Source organism: Molothrus ater, chromosome 5, assembly GCF_012460135.2.
Source record: "Molothrus ater isolate BHLD 08-10-18 breed brown headed cowbird chromosome 5, BPBGC_Mater_1.1, whole genome shotgun sequence".
Lineage (NCBI taxonomy): Eukaryota > Metazoa > Chordata > Aves > Passeriformes > Icteridae > Molothrus > Molothrus ater.
This window is the reverse complement of record NC_050482.2, coordinates 13562211-13581438: the sequence shown is the minus strand read 5'-3', so window position 1 is coordinate 13581438 and position 19228 is coordinate 13562211. Positions and strand designations below refer to the sequence as shown.

The 19228-nt window shown below is 41.5% G+C and overlaps 1 protein-coding gene across 3 annotated transcripts in view; it reads right to left on the bottom strand.

Moving 5' to 3' along the window:
* Window positions 1-19228, bottom strand: part of LHFPL3 (LHFPL tetraspan subfamily member 3) — a 234463-nt gene that overhangs the window by 58111 nt on the left and 157124 nt on the right. For all 3 annotated transcript variants that reach the window (XM_036401228.1, XM_036401229.1, XM_036401227.1), the window contains exon 2: window positions 18363-18599. In XM_036401228.1, coding sequence (XP_036257121.1) covers window positions 18363-18599 — 237 coding nt within the window. The remainder of the gene's footprint in view (window positions 1-18362; window positions 18600-19228) is intronic.

Below are 19228 nucleotides of genomic sequence, written 5' to 3'. Positions count from 1 at the left end.
GGGAAGAAAACCCAACATACATATAACTCCAAAATCATAACTGTGAGTCCCAGAGTGTCTGTAAATATTTCCTTACATATATTCTTGTGCAATCACTGAAGTTTAAATACAGGGATATGTGCTGTATATACTCTGTTATAAGAGTGCCAAGGAGACATCAATTATTTTTGGAAATCAACTCCATTAAATTTCACGGTGTCAACATGAAATGGTTGTGCACAGGTGGGCATGTCTAAAGGCAGGTGTTAAGGAAAGACAAGGGAATTTAGCTGAAAATGTGGTTATAAAGCACACTTAATTCCTTCAGGGTTGCCCTTATTGGCAAGAATAATGGTGCTTTCATCAAAGGGAGCCTGAGTCTCCCTTTCTCATGGTGGAATTGGATGCAGGACTGATCCAGCTCTCCCTTCAGGCCAGTGAAAAAGCTCCCAGTGGCTGTGGCACAGTAGACTCACCCCACGCTGTGAAAGGCTCTAGGGATTCATGTACACCCATGGAAAATTGGTGCCTTATTCTGTTCCCCCTGCCCCTGCTCTGGCAAAATCAGCCTTTGTAATGCACTTGGATTCAAGCACTTTTCTAAGACAGAGCAATGTATCTCAAAAAGAAAGAGTTTGTTGGTGTTAAGTTTCATCAGCTCCCAGGTGGACCAGACAATATGTTCCATCATGCTGGGAAGTGTTTTACAATTCACAGAATTAAAGTACAATGGGATTAATTGTTAGTAATTACTGACTGGCTTTGAGGAGTTCGGGTGAATGTCTCCAGTGTTCATCTACATTTTGCTCATTTTAAGAAAAGGATGGTGAATCCCCAAATGAGGCAGATGCTGCAGGTTTCTGTACACGACATCCTTCACCCCCAGCTGTGAAAACAATGCTGTACCTGTCACTGCTTTTGTACAGAATTAATGAACAGTTTGAAAAACATATCACATCCTCAGGAGTTGATGGACATGTTAATAATGTCTTATTTAGTTTTTGCAGAAGCATGACCCAGTTTCATTCACACACTGGCATCGCAGTTAACTACAGTGAATTCAGCATTTAATGCAAACAGGAGCCAATGCTGGAAGCTTTCTGTGCACTTACCTGAATGGAAAACCCCTTCTAATGTCAGATGAAACAGCACAACTGGCTAATACTTGCTTTACAATATGTACTGATCACTTCAGGATGCACCAGTCTTTTCAAATGGTCTGAGAAACTTTTCAGGTCAGCAAGCAGCCATGCCAACCTTGTTGCCACCACCAAGATGGTTGTGTGACCCTCCCTGCTCCCACTCCCTCCCAGACATGCCATGTGGTGTGCAGCAACAGCCTGGGTGTCCCTGGAGCTGCAGGACAATTCTGTGATCTGATGACTAATCACTACAGGAATATATTCACTTTTTTTTGCTCTATGAGCTCTGGCATGCAGCTCAGCAGCCATGAGGAGGAGGATGGAGCCTGGAGGCAGGGGCAGAGGCTGGAGGAGAGGAAGGCAGCTGGACCTCCTTCCTTCGGTGGTGATGAGCTTTTGGATCAGCTGCTATACAACACATACCATTAGCAGAGTACCCAAAGCACCCTATTGTGCCACAACACAGTAATTGCTAATGCAGACTATATATTCTAATGGAGACTAAAAGTGTATATAAAAGATAAATAAATTTACAAGAAATCCCTATTCTAGTTCAGTTACTAGAATTAAAATCTAATTTTGTCTCTGTCCTGTTAAGAAAAAGATGCTTCCCCTCTCCTCAAAGTGAAAAGAATAGTGGTTCAGACCAAAAGCCATGCTGCAATGTATCAAAAATAATCAGTTTCTAAGAATTTAATATATTTTGGTAACTTCTTCTGGTGTGTTTTTCTTCTTCCTTATCAAATATCTGAAACTTTTAGCAAAAGAGAAGAAGAAAAACTAAACATTTCTTACTAACATGATGAACAGAAAACCTCTGCATCATAATTGCATTATGTGCAACTATTTTGTTTGGTCTTTCTCTTTCTTGGAATTTGCTGTGAGTTAAATGATCACTACTATGAATGCTTGCAGCAAACACAGGCTGAGATATCAAAGCAGTGGCATGAGTTTTATTTATGTGAATCTTGGTGAATGTTTCTTACTGCTGATCTCCAGCAGCTCAGCCAGCACAGTTGCTGCAGCAGCTGAAGTTTCTCATGGCAATCACTCAACATGCACAGTCCTGCTCAACCTGCTGATCAATGAGACACATTTCCCTGTGCTGCACAGATTCAGGGGCTGCTGCTTGCATAAGTGGGAAAGGAAAGGCCCTGAGCTGAGCAGAGTGCAGAGGAGCCTGGCATGACATTAATGAGAACATGGCAGTAATGAGCTGAGCCATCAGCCCTGCCTGGATCCTGCCTGGCAGCCTCCTGCTGAGCCACTCAGCACCACGAGGGACAGCTGCCACCTCATCCCCAGCAGCACCACCATCCTCCCAGCACACCCTGACCTGCTGCTGCACACAGATACACCTCACCCCTGTGCTTGCCAGAGGCACACCAGGCAATTTGGGATTTACAGCCACGCTGTGCAGACATGGCAGCTACAATTCTTGGCCTCGTCCTTCCAAGCAGGACAAGATTTGTGCTGTTCCCTCTTTGGCTCTCTCTTCGGTTGTTTGAACAAAACAGCACCTCCTTTCAGCTTCCTCAGTTTGATCAGAGTTATTTTTAACAAATTGTTTATTTACAGTAAAATACACTTTTATTGTATCTACTTCAAGAGCAGCTCCAACTATTTCTGAAATGTTAGCTGAGTAATCCTTACAGAAGATGCTGGAGGCAAAGAAATAGTGCTGGTGCCTCTGCAAAGCAGGCAGGAAACTGAGGCATGGAGGAGTAAAGTGCTTTGTAAGTCACACAGAACTGGAAATAGCTTTTTGACTGCCCATTCCTCCTCCTCTAGCCTCAAGGTGAGGACTGGTTCCAGCTTCCTCCCGTTCTGCTTTTTGGGTGCTTTTGAGCAAATACAGTGTTCATTTTGAATGCAGCCAAGTTTAGTTATTTCAGCAGTGAATTACTTTTCCTTTCCTGTCCCAAACTGTATTTCTTTGGATTGCAGAGAGCTAGACAAGCTCTCCACAAGGCAGACTGGGCAGTGATGCTGGGGGACACTTGGTGTTTGTTCATCACCAAGTAACACAACTCTGAGATCCCTGTGCAGCTGCCTGTGTCTGAAAGGGGGGACACAGCTGTGACAGGGAGTTAATTCTCTACTGAAGCCCATAAATCATGCATGTCAACAGGGCTTCTTAGCTCAACCAGTACTGCAATAATGCAGCCATGGGACTGTGAAGATCTGAGCCAGGCTCTACCCTGTATGGGCTGCTGCAAGCTTTGGGATCTGTGCACTGTGTTACACTAAGGGATATACACATGGCCAGAGATAAAATATCCAAAATGTTCCTTTCCACATGGAAATAGGGAGTTAGTAAAAGAATAAAGGAAATGTCTATGCAGGTGAGAGACTGTATGGGAAAGGATGGATGTTCAATGGAAGATGCATTCCAAACTAGCTTCTCCTGTGAGTTTGGCCCATTGGTTGCCCTGTTGTCCATTAAGTTGCTCTGGACAGGTTTGGATTGGATATTAGGAAATATTTCTTCATGGAAAAGCACTGGAACAGTCTGCTCAGGGAAGTGGTTGAATCATCATGCCTGAAAGTATTTTAAAAACGTTTAGATGTGGCACTTGGAAACATGGTATAGTGGTGGATTTGGCAGTGCTGGCTCAATGGTTGGACTTGGTTCTAGAGGTCTCTTCCAGCCTAAAGAATTCTGCTGTTCTGTGCTCCTATATAACAGCATTTCAGCAATATCTGGAGGAAACAACACACAGGAATTGGAATGCAGAGACCAAAGCAGCAGCTCACAGCACTTTCTCTTGGCACAAGGTGCTGTGCAGATACAGCTGAGTCCTAACCCAGGATGGCTGTGTCAGCTCCAGGCTGTGCTGACACACAGGGCAGCTGGAGCTGGGCTGGTAGGGAGCCACGCTGCTGCAGCTGCCCCCAGGCCTGACACAGACCATGCTCCTCAGGCCAGCAACTCCAAACCCCACCATGGTGCCACAGTGCTGCTCCTCCTTCTTCCCAAGCCCAGGGAGTCATGTGCCTGGAAGAATATGCTGCTGCAGGCCAAGTTTAGATGTACCAATGTTCTTCTAAAGCTGTCTCAGCATGTACAGCAATTGAATTAAGACGACTTTTCCCTTGGGTACCAATAATTTTGCATTCTACCCATTTTTTTTCAGATGCTTTGAACCAGGAGTTATAACCTGACTCCAGGTTGATCTCTAGGTTTACTCAGCTGGACAGAGCACAGTGAAGTTTTTGTTTCAGGAGAAAAAAACTGGCTTAATAATTTTGTTGCTCACACCTCTGTAAGGGCTGAAGGTTATTGCAGCTGCAGCAGGAATCAGGTGATGTTGGTTAATCCTGGATGCTCACTCAGCTGGGTCTGGGTTCAGACTAAAAGGTAACTGAGGCCTGGACCAGAGGCAGCACACTCCAGAGCAGTGCTGCAGACAAGGCAGCACAGCAACAGCACATACTTTTATCCCATATTTTCCTTAACCACAACTACTGAAATGCTGCTTCTTCAAAATGCTGCATTTCCTAGACCAGCTCTTTATCTTTTACCCTTTAAAAGAAATTGCTGCAAAGGATTGATTGACAGGATTTGTGAATATAGCTTTTTGCTTATCTACAAGCCACTTATACTGTGGGCACTGCTTGCCTATTTCTCATTAGAAACAGATAATACCTGTTTTCTGGAAGCTAGAGGCTCCCCAGACATGGTCCATGGTCCATTCAGTTTGTCAGATGCAGTAAACATCTCATCTTTAATCAGTATTGTAGACTGCATCTCATGAACCTGGTAGCATAAGCCCTGGTAGCACTTGGCAGATTTCAACCATAATCTGCAGATGAGAATTGATTATTTTGTATGCATCAGCCTTCAGGAAAGTTTCTTACAGCAGCTGCTGAAATGATAGTATCTGCTGGAAGATTATCATTGGCAGAGGCAGGTTTGTTGGTTCTACTTTTTATCTTTGTTTATCTTTGTGTGAACAAAGATAAAGGGAACAAATTCTCCGAAGCACAGGCTGAGATCTTATCAGCCAGGATGCAAAAGGCAGTGCCAGTTCCCTGGCACATTTTTTGAGCTGCCCCCACACCAAAGCTCTGAGTGAAAGGTACTGGCCGTGCCTGTATTGCAAATATTTTAAAGCATAACTGTTAGGTAAATAGCCAATTTTTCAGTTCAATGGCTGAAGCAAGCAGTGGAAAAAATAGTTTGGGGATGGACTGAAACAGAGTTTTTACAGTTTCTATTGAATAATGGAGTTCCATGACTTTGCATTGTACTGCTTTCTTTAAGGTTAAACTGAATTTTTTCACTAAATATTTTTGAGTTACTTAGATACTAGAATAACCTTTTTATTGGTCAGCTTTAAACAGCCTAATGTTGCATGAGTGGTACAAGAAATCTGTGCCTGACTTTCAAGGAGCAGCATGTGTGCTCCCTCTCCCATGTGGCCAGAATATAATGACCCAGCTCCTTTGTCACAGCCCCATGACACCTCCACAGCAATACTCTGTTTCCCCTTAGACTCCTGCACCTTCTAGCTGTGATTCTTGTCTTTCTCATGTCCTCAGATCCCTCACTAGTATTTCTGACTCCCTTCCTGCCCCAGATATTTCCAAACTCCCATGCTTCCCACATGCCACAAATGTCTCTTAGAGCCTGTTTGCTATAGGATTTGTCTTCACTTTCTTACACTTTTAAGTATGTATAAATATATATTTATATACAGACACACATGTGCCATGTGTTCCATGTACCCTACCTACTTTATTTAGCATGGCAGATGATCCAGAAAAGGCAGGAAGGGTGGCATATCTGACATGAGATTTATGCTAGCTTGGTTAACCAAGTGCTGTTAAGGGCTGAATATCTTTCCTGGCTTTCCCTTAGTGGAATCACATGCTAATTTCTTAAATTTGTACATTAATCTTCAAAACACTTCTGGGAGTTTTAAATTCTTATGATGTTAGAATTCGTTAAATTTTGTTGAAATTGGACAATGGGTTTAAAGGTTATTAGAGAAGGGGATTGATAAACAAGTGGGCAGATAAGCAGTGTAATTGCATAAGGAAATTATTCTGATGGGGAAATTAGGAATTTTTGCTTTCAGATATCAAAATGAAATGTACTGGCATAAAAAAAAATCCAGCTAAAGCAAAACTTAAATTCAAGAGCCATCCATTAAAAGGATTTTCTTCCTGAAACACTGCTGCTCATTGAATTGCAGTTTGTTTAAAAAGGGTCCATTCTAGGGTTTATGTTGGTTTAAGATCTGGCTGGTGCATATCATGCTGAAAGGAATCACAGTGAAATTGCTGAAACCAAAGTCAAATTTCTGAATGTATTGATTGCTGTTGCAATAGTCCTTCTGTCACTGGAAAATGGCAGACAAAGGAAAATCATAACCACTGGAGACTAAATTTCTTGGAAACTTGGAGAAAGAAATGTCATGTACTAGGTCAATTCACTTGACTAATTCAACAGAATTCAGAGACTGCTGTACTCTTCAAGGCAGGTACATGCCCAGGAAAGCTGACCTTTGGCTCTCCCACAAAGTCCTGCCCAAAATGCAGCAGCTCTCTCCTGACATATTTACATGGCACCCATGTCCATCACTTGCCCAGTTTTCAAGGACAGTCCTGTCTGGAGCATGCCATGAACATTGTTCAGAAGAGACCTCACTTTTTGGGTGCATCTAATCCACTATTGACAACCTGGTGTTCAGAGACTTGGGAGGATGTCCTGGTAAATTCCCTTTCTGGCTGTAGGTAGTAGCTAAAGGTAGCAGAACAAGGATGAAGGCATCCAAAGCTACACATGTTCTGCATTTCTCAGTCTCCCCAGCTGGAACGTTTTCTAGCAAAGGGTTAAGATACATATTTTTTTTGTTATTGCATTAGTCTACTCTCAGCTGCACAGAAAAAAACTTTTCTTACATACTTCAGCAATCAGTCATTCTCCAGATTCAGTTTGCAGTCAATTTTTGTCAAATATCTGCTGTGCTTGAGTCAATGATCCAGAAATGAAAAGTACCAACTACCTCAAACTGTCAAAGCTATCCAGTTCACAAATTCCACTCTCATAAAAAGGCACAAAACGTTAAGTGGACTGGACAAGTGATGAATTGCTGCATTCTTTTCCTGTTTAAAAAATGGATTAGTCAATGCAGGGGACAATAGCTAAAACAGCCCACATACACTTTTTATTTGGTATCATTCACCTCCTAAAGCAGGCTAAGAAAACCAATATAATTTTTAACACTTTTACTGGTAATACTTAGAAAGTAATATTAGATATACATTAAAAAATCCCTTTAACTTCTGGTTTTCATCTGCTTAAATAATGATACAATCTCTTTTTTTCTCCCCTTTAATTATGAAAGCATATATTGAGAAAACTCCTGGCCCTGGGATTATGAAAATTGAAGATCCTAAAAAAAATCGAAACAAACATATTTGCCAAACAAATGGTGTATAAAGGCATGGTCTATGAAAAGAGAGGTGAGAAAGACAGTGAAAAACAAGAATAAAGGAGAACCAAGATGGTACTGAGGCACAGCCCAGGAAATCTGACAGGAGAAGAAAAATGAATGTTTAATATTATTTTTAAAATGTCTAGTTTGAAAGAAATTTACTTTCTCTCTCCAACTTTTTTGATGGAGTCCTTAATTTACATCAGAAGGCAACCTAACTATAGGTCTAGACAAACAAAGGCTGCTAACTGTGATTTCAATGCTATGCAGAGCTTTAGAGAACGTTCTGAAGAATAATGGGACAGAATGCAATGCAGATGTATCTGGGACAGATGGTGCTGAACTAACTTGAGGGTATTAGGTGTAGCTCCAGAATATTAAAAAATAATCTAAACAGCCCACAGTGTGCCATGGTGGGACTGATGTCCTGTGCTGCCCGTTCCAGGGCTCCTTGAGCCCCTGTGTTCAGGGCTGGTGGGAGCACTCCACAGAGGGTAATCTGGGAAGTGATAAGCACAGAAGCTGAGAAGATGGTGCAACTAAGAGCATGTGTGCTCACAGCCATAGGCATGAAGCAAGGATTTGGGTGGAAATAATAGCAAGATGCTGCTAAACCTTTCAGGCAAACCAACCAGAGCCAGACTCAGATTGCTGGTTGCCTTTTTCCTGCTGGACTTCACAGCACCATGAACTTCCTTTCCTAAACTTCTCCTCATATTTCTTCATTAAGTCAGATCTAGTCTTTCCCTAAAAATGGGCTCCCTTCCAAAGCAGACACCGTGTGAGAGCCAGAGAACCAAGGAGTGGCCTTTGCACTTCCTCTTTGCTCCAGCTCCCCCTGTTCTTTCAAAAACAGTTTCCATAGCACAGAGAGCAGAGGTCAGTGTTAGCCTGCCTGCAGAGATTTTTGAGACTCTGTTGGGTGAGCACATACTCTGTATATATCTGCAAGCACATTAACTGCACTAAAAGAAAGGCAATAGATGAGCTCCAGTTGGACTTAGGGAAGAAGGTGACACCTTGGCAAATTGTCTGAGACAGGTATCTTATATAGGAATTACTCAGAAGAATGAAATCCTATCAGTTCATGCTGTAATCTTCCATACTTAGCATTTTTATAACATTTTTATACCTTTATTTGTGCCTGAGTACAACTGTAGTGCCTCTAACCTTTGTGAGAACTGCTTGATAGATGAGCAGACACAGGCTTGAATGTCAGCTGCTCACTAGTGTATAAATGATTGATCAGTGCATAAACCTACTCATCTTCTGGCATCATTGTAAACATACAAATTCTAATCATTTCACAGAGCCTTTTTAGGGATTTATTTAAGGTAAACTTGTCAGTCCTCTTCAGGAAAAACGTAGGGCTGATGGTTATAGGGGAAGATTTATTTTACTTAATAACATGTCATCTTTGTCCATGTGGGCTAAAGATTAACATCAACAGAGCAGCAAGGAGCATCCATACAAAACTGAGGCACACAAAGCAGGGCAGTCTTGCTCTTCAGACAGCTACTGCCTCTGCTTGGAAGTGCTGAGGGTACACAGCACTGAATAATCAGCGGTTTCCAACCATCTTTTTAAATTCAACAATAGGATTCTGCAGGCTAGTTCTGAAAGGACATAGAAATACTCCCTTAACACTGATACAAATTTTTATTCTCCCAAGCAAACTTCTCCTTAACCATTTGGAATTACTTCTTTCCATGTTGCTTAATCCAGAATTTCTATTAAGGATGCAAACACTGTTTTTGTGGCTGTTCCTATAAGTACAGCACTTTTTACTTTGCCAGCATGGCTTCTGTACTGAATTTCCAATCAACCCTTTGACAATTTTTTCTTCTCCTTAACATTTGAAACACGTTGAATGATTTCTAGCACACTTCCACTTTCTCTAGTAGACCAATATTTGTCTCTGCAGGATATATGATGTCTGATCTTTATTGCTTTATCAGTTTTACTTGCAAGAGGTCAGCCAGATGTTATTATCAGCTATGATAGCTCTTGAAAGGAAATATGGATGTATTTCATACGCATCAAACAATAAAACACCTGAAAAATGTTGTTTTGAATTTCTGTGGTCAAGAATTAGTATAAGTAAGATTCATGAGCATTTAAAAATTGTATGAATTGTTCTAATGGCAAAAATTTACTCTCACCCTCTACAATTTTTACTGGTTTCATAGGATGAAGCCTGCCCCTCTCCTCTGCAAAATCAGGTTCAAAATGCCCAGTGGAAAAAAATTGAGGATTTTGGTTCAAGAATCTACTTAAGAATAAAAAAAGGACTAGTAAGCATTTTCCATAAAATGAGTCCATTTTAGTTATGCCGGTTGAATTTGGTTTCAGAATGTGCTCTTTCTGAAGTAATCACTAATCACTAACAGAATTTCTGTACTCTGCAGAGATTCCAGATGCATCAATTTTAGCAGGCATTTACATAATACTGTTATTTTCTCGACTCTTATCTGGTGTGCTCTCATCTTTCACGTGTATTGTTATGGTAGAAATGTAAAAGTACTACTAAACTATTGCCTCTCTGCTCAGGAAGCAAGAATAGTTCTTCCTTTAGGTGTCATTAGCAATGCTGCTGGATTTCCTCAGTATTTTAAGATGGTTGTCCACCTGTAAGACCCTACAGTGGGCACTCAGGGTCCCCAGCTGTACCAGACAGAAGGGAGCATCCACACTGCAAAGATCTGCCTTTATTGACTGAGCCCTCCAAAGGCAGCCAGAAGTTACAAAACCCTGGGAAGAGTAGGAGAGCAAAGCAAAATTACAGGAGGCACACAGTGTCCTGACCCTGTTAGTTCTGAGAACTGGGTTTTGTGTCTGAATTCAGCACAGATGCAGAAAAGAGAGAAGGTGGCTGTTCTCCTGTGCATCTTTGCATCTCCTAGGAAGGAGGAGATAGATCCACAACCTCCAGATTTTCTCCAGGTTGCTGGATGCCAGTGGCAGTGTCCATTTTCTCTCTCAGCTGCTGCAGAAGAGGCCCAAGGAACTCTTCATGTGTGTTGGCAAAGGGCTCATTCTATAAACATGATCTGACACAAAAACACGTCATGGAGTAACAAACCAGCCCCAGACAGACAGAGAGCAGGGGAAATGCAGCTGAGCACGAGCCAGAGCTGTGCTGCAGACAGCAGGGCTGCACCAGAGGAAAGGCTGAGCAGGAGCAGAGGGGCTGGAACTCCTCTGGGCACAGCAGAGTCTGAACCACTCCTGGAACAGTGTCCAGCTCTGATTCCACATTTTACACAGTGCTGATAAACAGGAGGGAACCAGGACATCCTACAGCCTGTGTGGTACTGGGGGCTGGTTGAAATATCCATGCTGATCCTTTCAGCCTCTATCAGACACAAAGTCATACGAGGAGCAGTGAGTGAGGTTTGTTTTCAGTGTGCACAAAGTAGAGAGGAACAATACATGCAGTGATTAGGAGAGAATCAGTTGGGAACATCAGCAAGCAGGAGCTGAGGAAAATAGCATATAGGAACCAGAGTAATGGTCTGTTTTGTATCAAATGCTGTCACCTGGAAGGGTGCAAGTGCTTGGAGATGAAAGAACATTTTAAGATGAATAGCTGTGTGCAATGATGTCCTCATGCCAGCTCATTATCATCCTGAAAATTTCTGGATTTACAAAACTGGGGTGAATGTGGTTTGTAAAATCAAATCTGCTGTGGTGATGTAAATACATTAATCAAGCAGGATTTCATCTAAACATCTCTTTTCAGTTTTACCATGTCTATTGATTATATTTCATGGTAAATGCTCTTGAAATAGGTACACAGAAATATTTCTGACAATTGGAATGCTTGCATGCCAAATGTCTGAAAGATTAAACATAATAACATGGACCATGGGATATGAACAAAATAACGAATTTATTTTAAAAATGTAAATTAGAAAAAAATAACCTCCAGATATAAGAGATAGGAAAAATCTTTGTTAAAGGGTCTTTGTATTATAATTTCAATTAGAAAAAAATAACCTCCAGATATAAGAGAGAGGAGAAATCTTTCTTAAAAGGTCTTTGTATTATAATTTCACTTTTTAAAAACTATGTATCTTTCTAGCAAATGAAGCCAGGATATACCTAGAGCAATCTTAGTGCAATATTTCTCATTAATATCCCATCTCTGTTTCCTCTTCCACTGCTCTTTTCTGGTATTCTATTAAGCAAAACTGTACAGACCTATCAAAGTCAACAGACAGAGACCTTGGAAGTTAAGAGCACAACTCTAATTTTCAGTTGTAGCAAACTCAGGCTAAGCAGGGTCATACTGGAGCCAAGGAACTAAAATCTGTGTATGCCCTAGTGTGGGCCTGTCCCAGGCCAGGGAGGCATCCAGGGAGAGGTCAGTGGGAACAGCAAACTGGAGTTCACTAAGCTTGTCTTTCAAGAGAAGATGAGGGACGCAACAGAAAGTCCAGATCAAGTCTGCAAGTGGTCCAGAAATAACATGAACATTTTAAAGGTTTCAGACTACAGCCAATGACTGGCTGAAAAGATCTATGCTGTTAGCACCAAGCAGGTCAACTTTTATTTTATACTGTGGTAATTTGTACCTGCAACAGAAAGCAGGAAGAGCCAGATATCTCAAATATCTCATTAGCTATGATTTGAATGTCTCCTTGAATATAATTTTAGGAAACAGGACTGTTTGCTTTGCTTTCATTTGGATTTTTTTTGATAGCTCTTTTATTCTAAAACTACTGACAACAGCCTTTATTTCTGTTGATGCCATGCCCAGAAAGAAGGAGGTTACCTTCAATTATTTTCAGGTGTTTTGCTTGCAGATAGAAAATAATTCTGGCATTAGGAAACTGCTGGAGAAGGATCACACAAGTTCACAGTGGAGTGAGATATTGAAATGAACGACTTTTTAAATCATTATAAAGATTTCCAAGAAAACCACTGGAACTTGCTGCAAGAAGGAACAATTATAACTCAGTGCTACAGGCCTCCTCTGTGTATGATGACAAGATATCAGGGCTCGTAGAAACATAAGGACAGCCCAGACAGCTCTTGGAAGTGGCAGGCTGGACTGGACAGCAGAAATGTCCTCTCAATAGCTGTTCCCAGCCATAGTCCAGATTCTTGGCACAAACCTTCATTAGTTTGTCTGCGTGAACACTTTGTTGAAAAACATTCACGCAAGGGCAGCTGAGTCATGAGCATTCTCTGATGTTCCTCCTACAAATATGGTTCCTGTCAGTAAGGAAGAGGGATGGTGGAGTATCATAACTTTTGTGTGTCACTAATCTTACCTAGAATGAAATACACGTCAGCTGCTTCCCTTTTATATTTTTATATTGTGAAATATCTCTGATTTTTTTTTCCCAGGCTTCAAAGCACCATTTCTAATGCAGCTGCTAGTGATGGCACAGTCAGGCTTGTTTCCTTCTAGCTCAGTAAACATTGTCTTACTTGCAACAGGGCATAGGCTGCCTTTGAGTTAACAACACATATCTGTCCAGGCTCACTATGGACTTGTCTTGACCAGGCTGGAGATTTGTTTGTAGCTTGTAGCAGCACTGTTTAAGGTCTTTATCCCCCATTCCCATGCATCCTGCCCCTCTGCTGCAGCACAGAATTTTTCAGCTAAGCACAGAGCCTGTTCAATGAATTAAATGATCTACACCATTTAAGAAGCATTTTTGAGGCTGCCTAAGTCTTTTTGGTGCAAGCTTTCCTATAAGACCCCATCCTTTAAGTCCATCATATCATGAGCTCATCCAATGGAATGAGAATTTCTTTAACTGGGCTGTTGTAGGAGAGTCCTTACAGAGGGAAACAGCAAGTGGGATACATCTTCCTGTGAGACAGAAAACAGTTCACTGTGTTCTTTCTTCATTAATTAGTGGGGAACTAGGACTCTTTATTCATGGTCTCCAACTTCTGTAGTTAAGTAATTAATGCATGTGTTTAGGACTAATTTTATTTTCTCATTATAGAAAGTAGAGCTGGAAAGGAACTCGGATCAGCTGATGTATCAATCAGTACTATTGCAAGATTGACCTTTATTTAATAAGATATTTTAATCAGCTTTTGACTTTTAGTCTTGATGCCTCATTTGCCTCCCCTTAAGAGTATCATCATTTAGCATATTGGCAAAGTAGTTCCTTGACAAAATACTTTTATCAGACCTTAATCTTGGAATACATATTTTAATAATAATTTCACCATAATTTACTTTTTCTAATTCATCTTTCATTGCTGAACCACAAACCACAAACAACATATCAGCAAAGTCAATCTCATTTCTTCCCATTTAAAAGACAGAGAAATGTCATCTGACAAAAGTCAGATGACAGATCCAGTATAAGAAACAGGAATCAAACTCTGCTTTCTGAATGTCAGTCCAAAACTTTTATCTTAGTTCCATTCAATACCAGGAGAAAAATCTAAGTATTTTATTGCATACATATGCATGTGCTTCCCACAAGCTCATAAAACCAAAAATAGACATTTTCAAAAGGAGAACCTTAAAGTGTCTTCTAAGTTTGTGCCAAAATCCCTTGACTCCTGATCTCACTCTCCCATTTCTTCCCCTCAACTCTATTAAAACCTCCAAAATACTTTGTCATTAAAGACAAGGGCTGGAATCTGAAAACCTTTCACCTAAGGAATGAACACCCCCAAACCAAGGGGAGCAGAAGATCAGTGTCCTACATGACATTCTGTAGGCTGCTGTGGAGGGGGGAGCCAAAAATCCTTTGGCTGGTGCTGACAGAATTCCATGCACAATAGAGTGCATGACACTGAGACACTGCTCAGGAAAGTCCTGGATGTGGTCCAATGTGGAGTACTCAAGTACTCCTTGGATGAAACTTCATATTGTGGGCACAGATCCTACAGCAGTGCTGTGAATACCTTCATTCTGGAGAGATTTTATTCTGTTTGATGCCAAACACAATAAAATCTCCACGTTTATCTTTGTATTTTCTCTTTTCCAATATTATTTATATAGTAGAAATCATAGGAAAATGGTTGCTATTATCAAAAGAAGAAAATTTTGGGGGAAAAGTATAAAAAATCTGTTCGTTTGGCTTCTAGTTGCAGGTTTTTAGATGAGATATGTCTGGTGCTACTTGTCTGCTGTTCTTTTACTCATAACTACTGGGAGCTCAGTGTGGAGGTGATAACTGAACGAAAATAGGTTGTAATTGAACAAGGAAGTTAACAAGTGGATCTAATTGCAGTGGTGCTATGCTAGATGAGCCACTTACAGGTGAAGCTCAAAGAGAGCATGTGAGCTCTTCACAGCTGTGGCAAAACTTTGTCCCTGGCTGGCACGGCAGGGAATCATGTTTTCAAGCTGGAAATGAGGGCCAGGAGTTCCCAGCCTGGAACCTATGATGTGGGCTTCAAAGAAGAGTCTGATTTTGCCTTTGGAAAAGGGGGTGCCTTAATACTTCTTATTTTGAGGCAAGATGATAAACCCTTTAACATAGTCCCAGGTTCCTCTGTCTATAGCAATCTATCACAGATTGCTCCCCAATGATTTTCTCAGATATTTCCCTTCTCTAATGGGAATTCAGGTGGTTGAATTTGCTCTGAGTTCATAATCACCTTAAGTGCTTTGACCAAAAAGCCACACACCAAAGCAGCAGGAGTCTGAAGTGGGTCTCTTGGACTCTTTAGAAAAGCAGGAAGGGAGGGGATGAGCACCATGAAGAGAAGCACCAGTCTGAAAATGGGAAGAGACTAACAGAAATCTTGCCTTTCATTTTTGAAAGTGTTTTTATTATTGTGATGTACAACCTAACTGAAATGAAAATGAGCATACACTGACTTTTTATTTATCAGAAGGAGTTGGGGGTACATAACTTTACAGAAAAGGGACTATATAATTATATTGGACAGAGAACATGGGTATATTGTATTCTTTCTGCTTTTGTACTGTTTATTACTACCAGAGATGCTGGTAATTCTTTTATGTGTCGTAGCTATCTGTGAAAACTTAAATTTGGTCTCAATATTCATATTGATATACCTAATTTTGCACAAGTTGGCCTGAATGCTTGTGAGTGCATGCCACGGAAACTACATGCTGACAAGCAGGGCTTTGCAATTTTGCAGCAGTTTGCATGTTCACTGCATCCTGAGCTATTTTCCTTTGGAAGGATGACAGCTGATGAGCATTCTGTCCTGTCATCCCTCCATGGGGCAGGTGAGCTCCTGTCACTCAGCTTCACATACAGCTTTTGCAGGAGGTTTCCTGGGGCAGCAGTGATCCCATGGGTAGGCTATTCCTGTTTGAGGAAGAGGATTCCCTAGCTAAAGGTGCACAAATCTCTGTGCAACACTACTTTTTTTTTTTTTTTCCTTTTACTTAATGCTGCTTTATCACCAAGAAACAATATTCCCTTACTTTCTGTCTTTGGGCCTGTTTATTTTGCAGTGGCTGCAGCTCAGATGTGTGGAGCCAACCTTTAACAACCTGGAGAGTAAGGAGGGTGTGAAGTGTCAACCAGCTGGCAAATTCTGGTTCATGGTTACTTGTTTTAAGGGCTTTGACTTCACATTGTAGGAGCAGCTTGGAAAGCTGAGGGCAGAATTGTCCATATCCATATAGACAATAGTTAGAATTTTCTGTATCTTTTTGTTTGAATGGGAGATATGCTAGTGCTATTTGCACAGAGCAGTATTTTCACATCCTGACCATTTCCAAGAGATGCATGGATACTCTGCATGTGAACTAATGCTGATGAGTAGTTCTGCACTATCCCTTAGTCTAAAAGGGGGCAAGGGGATGTGGTTTATGGGGTAAGTGTCAAAGCACTCATGTGTGTTCAGTGCACAGGGGCACAGATTGATGCCACTGCTGTGTTCTGCTGGGTCTCTCCTCAGGGCTGGGGCTGTGCCTGGTGGGTAAATGCTGGGGGGCTCAGGGGGATTTAGACTTGCCCTGCTGTTGCTTAGCAGAAGCTTTTTGTGACAGAAGTGTCCTTTTTAGAGGCCAAGTTGACTCCTCTTCACTTAATTAGAAAGACAGTTTAAAAAGTGGTGATCATTAGGCTTGATTGTGAAGGGCAGAGTGGGGTAGGTCCCTTTTTGTTGAGTTCAGGTTTGTTTTGAAGCCAATGGTGTGGTGTGTTTCTGTGTTTAATCCAAGGAAATTGAGCTGCTGAATGGTTTTTTCTGACATGCTGAGGACCAAATGTTCTGGCAAGGGTTTGTGCCAGCAATGTGAGAGGTGAGGAGGCTCCAGAAGCTGTTTTTTGCTCACAAGGTGCCAAAACAGATGCATTTCTTTGATACAAGTAATGTTGGGTACATGAGCTCTATATGGTATAGACAAATCAGACATAGTGGTGATGCCAAAAGCACTTGTGGCATAGCTGTGAATGCCCTTCTGACAAGTATTTTGATTTTCAAATGCAGATTAATAATATCCTTACAGGAAAGGGTCACAGGGATAGTCCTTGAAGCTGATGCCCTCAGTTTACCTGCAGGACAGATGCACATGTGCAATTGCAAGTGACACAGACTTTCCTTAACTCACAACATTAGTAGGCTCCATCCAGGTCTGGAATTGTATGTGGTATTCAATCTTCAAGTCCATTTATCTTTGGGCTGAGTGTGCTGACTGCAATCCAGCAAGCAGGGGCCACTGTACAGGTGTACAGATAATGGCTCTTCTGGACCAGCACTGAGACCTGCTATTTTCACACAACACAGGATGCCAAACAGCAATCTAGTGGTGAAAAGCTCCTGATACCTCTGCTATTATTAGAAGCAGCCCACAAAATTACAAAGGTGGTAGATGAGCTGAACACAGAATCCTGCTCTTGGGGACAGTCAGTGAAACTAGCAGGGGATCAATTTGAAACAGATAAAAGAAAGTACTTCTTTAGCAGTCAGTAGTGAGCTTCAGGAACTTGCTGCCATGCAGTGCTGGAGAGGCTGACAGTATCAGCAGGTTTAGAAGGGATTAGACAGATTCAGGGACAACAGGCCCATTAAAAAGATAAGGCAGGGACATGCCCTCTGTGGTATCTATCCCATCACATACTCAGCTGGGATGCCAGGGGAGCACAAGGGGAAGGGGCTGCAGAAATAAGCCAGGCTTGCACACACTTACGAAAAAACATCTCCATTCCTGCAAATTGTGATAAATTACTGGTCCAAGCCATTTTCATGTACTTAATCTAAAAATGAGTTTTATCCCCAAAGCATTGCATGAGTATTCAGTTACTGCAGCAGCCTAGATTCCCATGAGCTGACTCATGAGCTCAAAGCAGCACACTCAGGCAAGAACTAGGATCCTTATTCATTCCAGGCTCTGATCCTCAGCCCACCAGTTCCTTGCTGTATGGGCAGTCCCATACACAGGTCACTGCCACCCCATTACAGGGCACTGTGCTAACACATATGCCACGTTACTGACATTCATATTACATTGTAAAATCCTAAAGGAACCAAGGGAGCAAATCTTGCATGGGGTACAGGAAAAAATGGAGACAGTGAAAATTAAATGCTAATGAAATACTGTACAAGTGAGTAACACAATAACCTCCCATCTACAACTCTAAAAACTAAGGATAGTTCATGCATAGGGCAGAAATTACATCAAATTTGAGCTTTCTCAGATTTTTGGAGGCTGAAATGCAAAACTTCCTTCACCCCTTGCATTTATTCTTTCCCAGCAAAGTAACAAGTAAGCCAGCATGCCAACTTTTAAGCATAACATAAAATGAAATTGAAACTGATTATTGTTTTTAAGCAATTGCCCTTGAGGCCACCCAACAATAACAATGTGTTTCTAAAGCAGTCCTACCTTTGTTTTCCAACTTGAGCTCCTCTGCTAGCAAGCTGTCTTGTCTGTTTCCAAGCACAAATGCCAGAAATGAGAGGATCAGGGCATCCAAGATTCCAATAATTGCCAGGATATATGCCCAGCGGACTGAACAAGCCCCCAGCGTGTACTTGTCTGTCTTTTCACCACACATCCGTTTTACCTCATCTGAATCCCAGCCATCAGGAAAAATCATACAACCCAGGACGAGACAGGCAGCTTGGAGAAAAGAGAAAAGGAGAACAATGGGATAATGAGACCAAGCTTTCATTTTGTTTAGAACCTACAAAGTTATCATTAAAGCATTAGACTTTTTCATCCTGAACTCCAAAGCTAGGCAACTTGAAAAAACAAGTCACAGAATTACATGTTGTGATTAAGTATTTAATATAAAAACCTAAGATGCAACATCAATTGCACACCTTCCTTAAAAAGCTGTTACATCCTGGATCCCTGGTCAGGTTTTGCATCAGTACAATAACATTTTCCTTGTGGGACCAATTTCTTCAATGCAATATGAAAGGACCACACAAAACCAAAAGGGAAAATGGTTAATAACCTGGATATTCAAAGGTAACACTGGGTTACTGTCAAGTTGTCAGGCAAACAACCAGTTTAAAAGAGAGGAAAAAAACCCACCTATCATTTCTATTAATCTGCCCTTTTATCCTAACCATAAACACTGGACTTTCTCACTGTCCACCCAAAGACAGAGCTTGATACATTCCAAGTGTTGCCTCACAGAGGGAAACTCCACCCCAGCACCTGCCTGGTCTGTCCTGAGCTCTGTGCAGCCCTCCACGATGACATTCCAGTCATGGGAGCTGTCCCACCACATCTGTCATTGC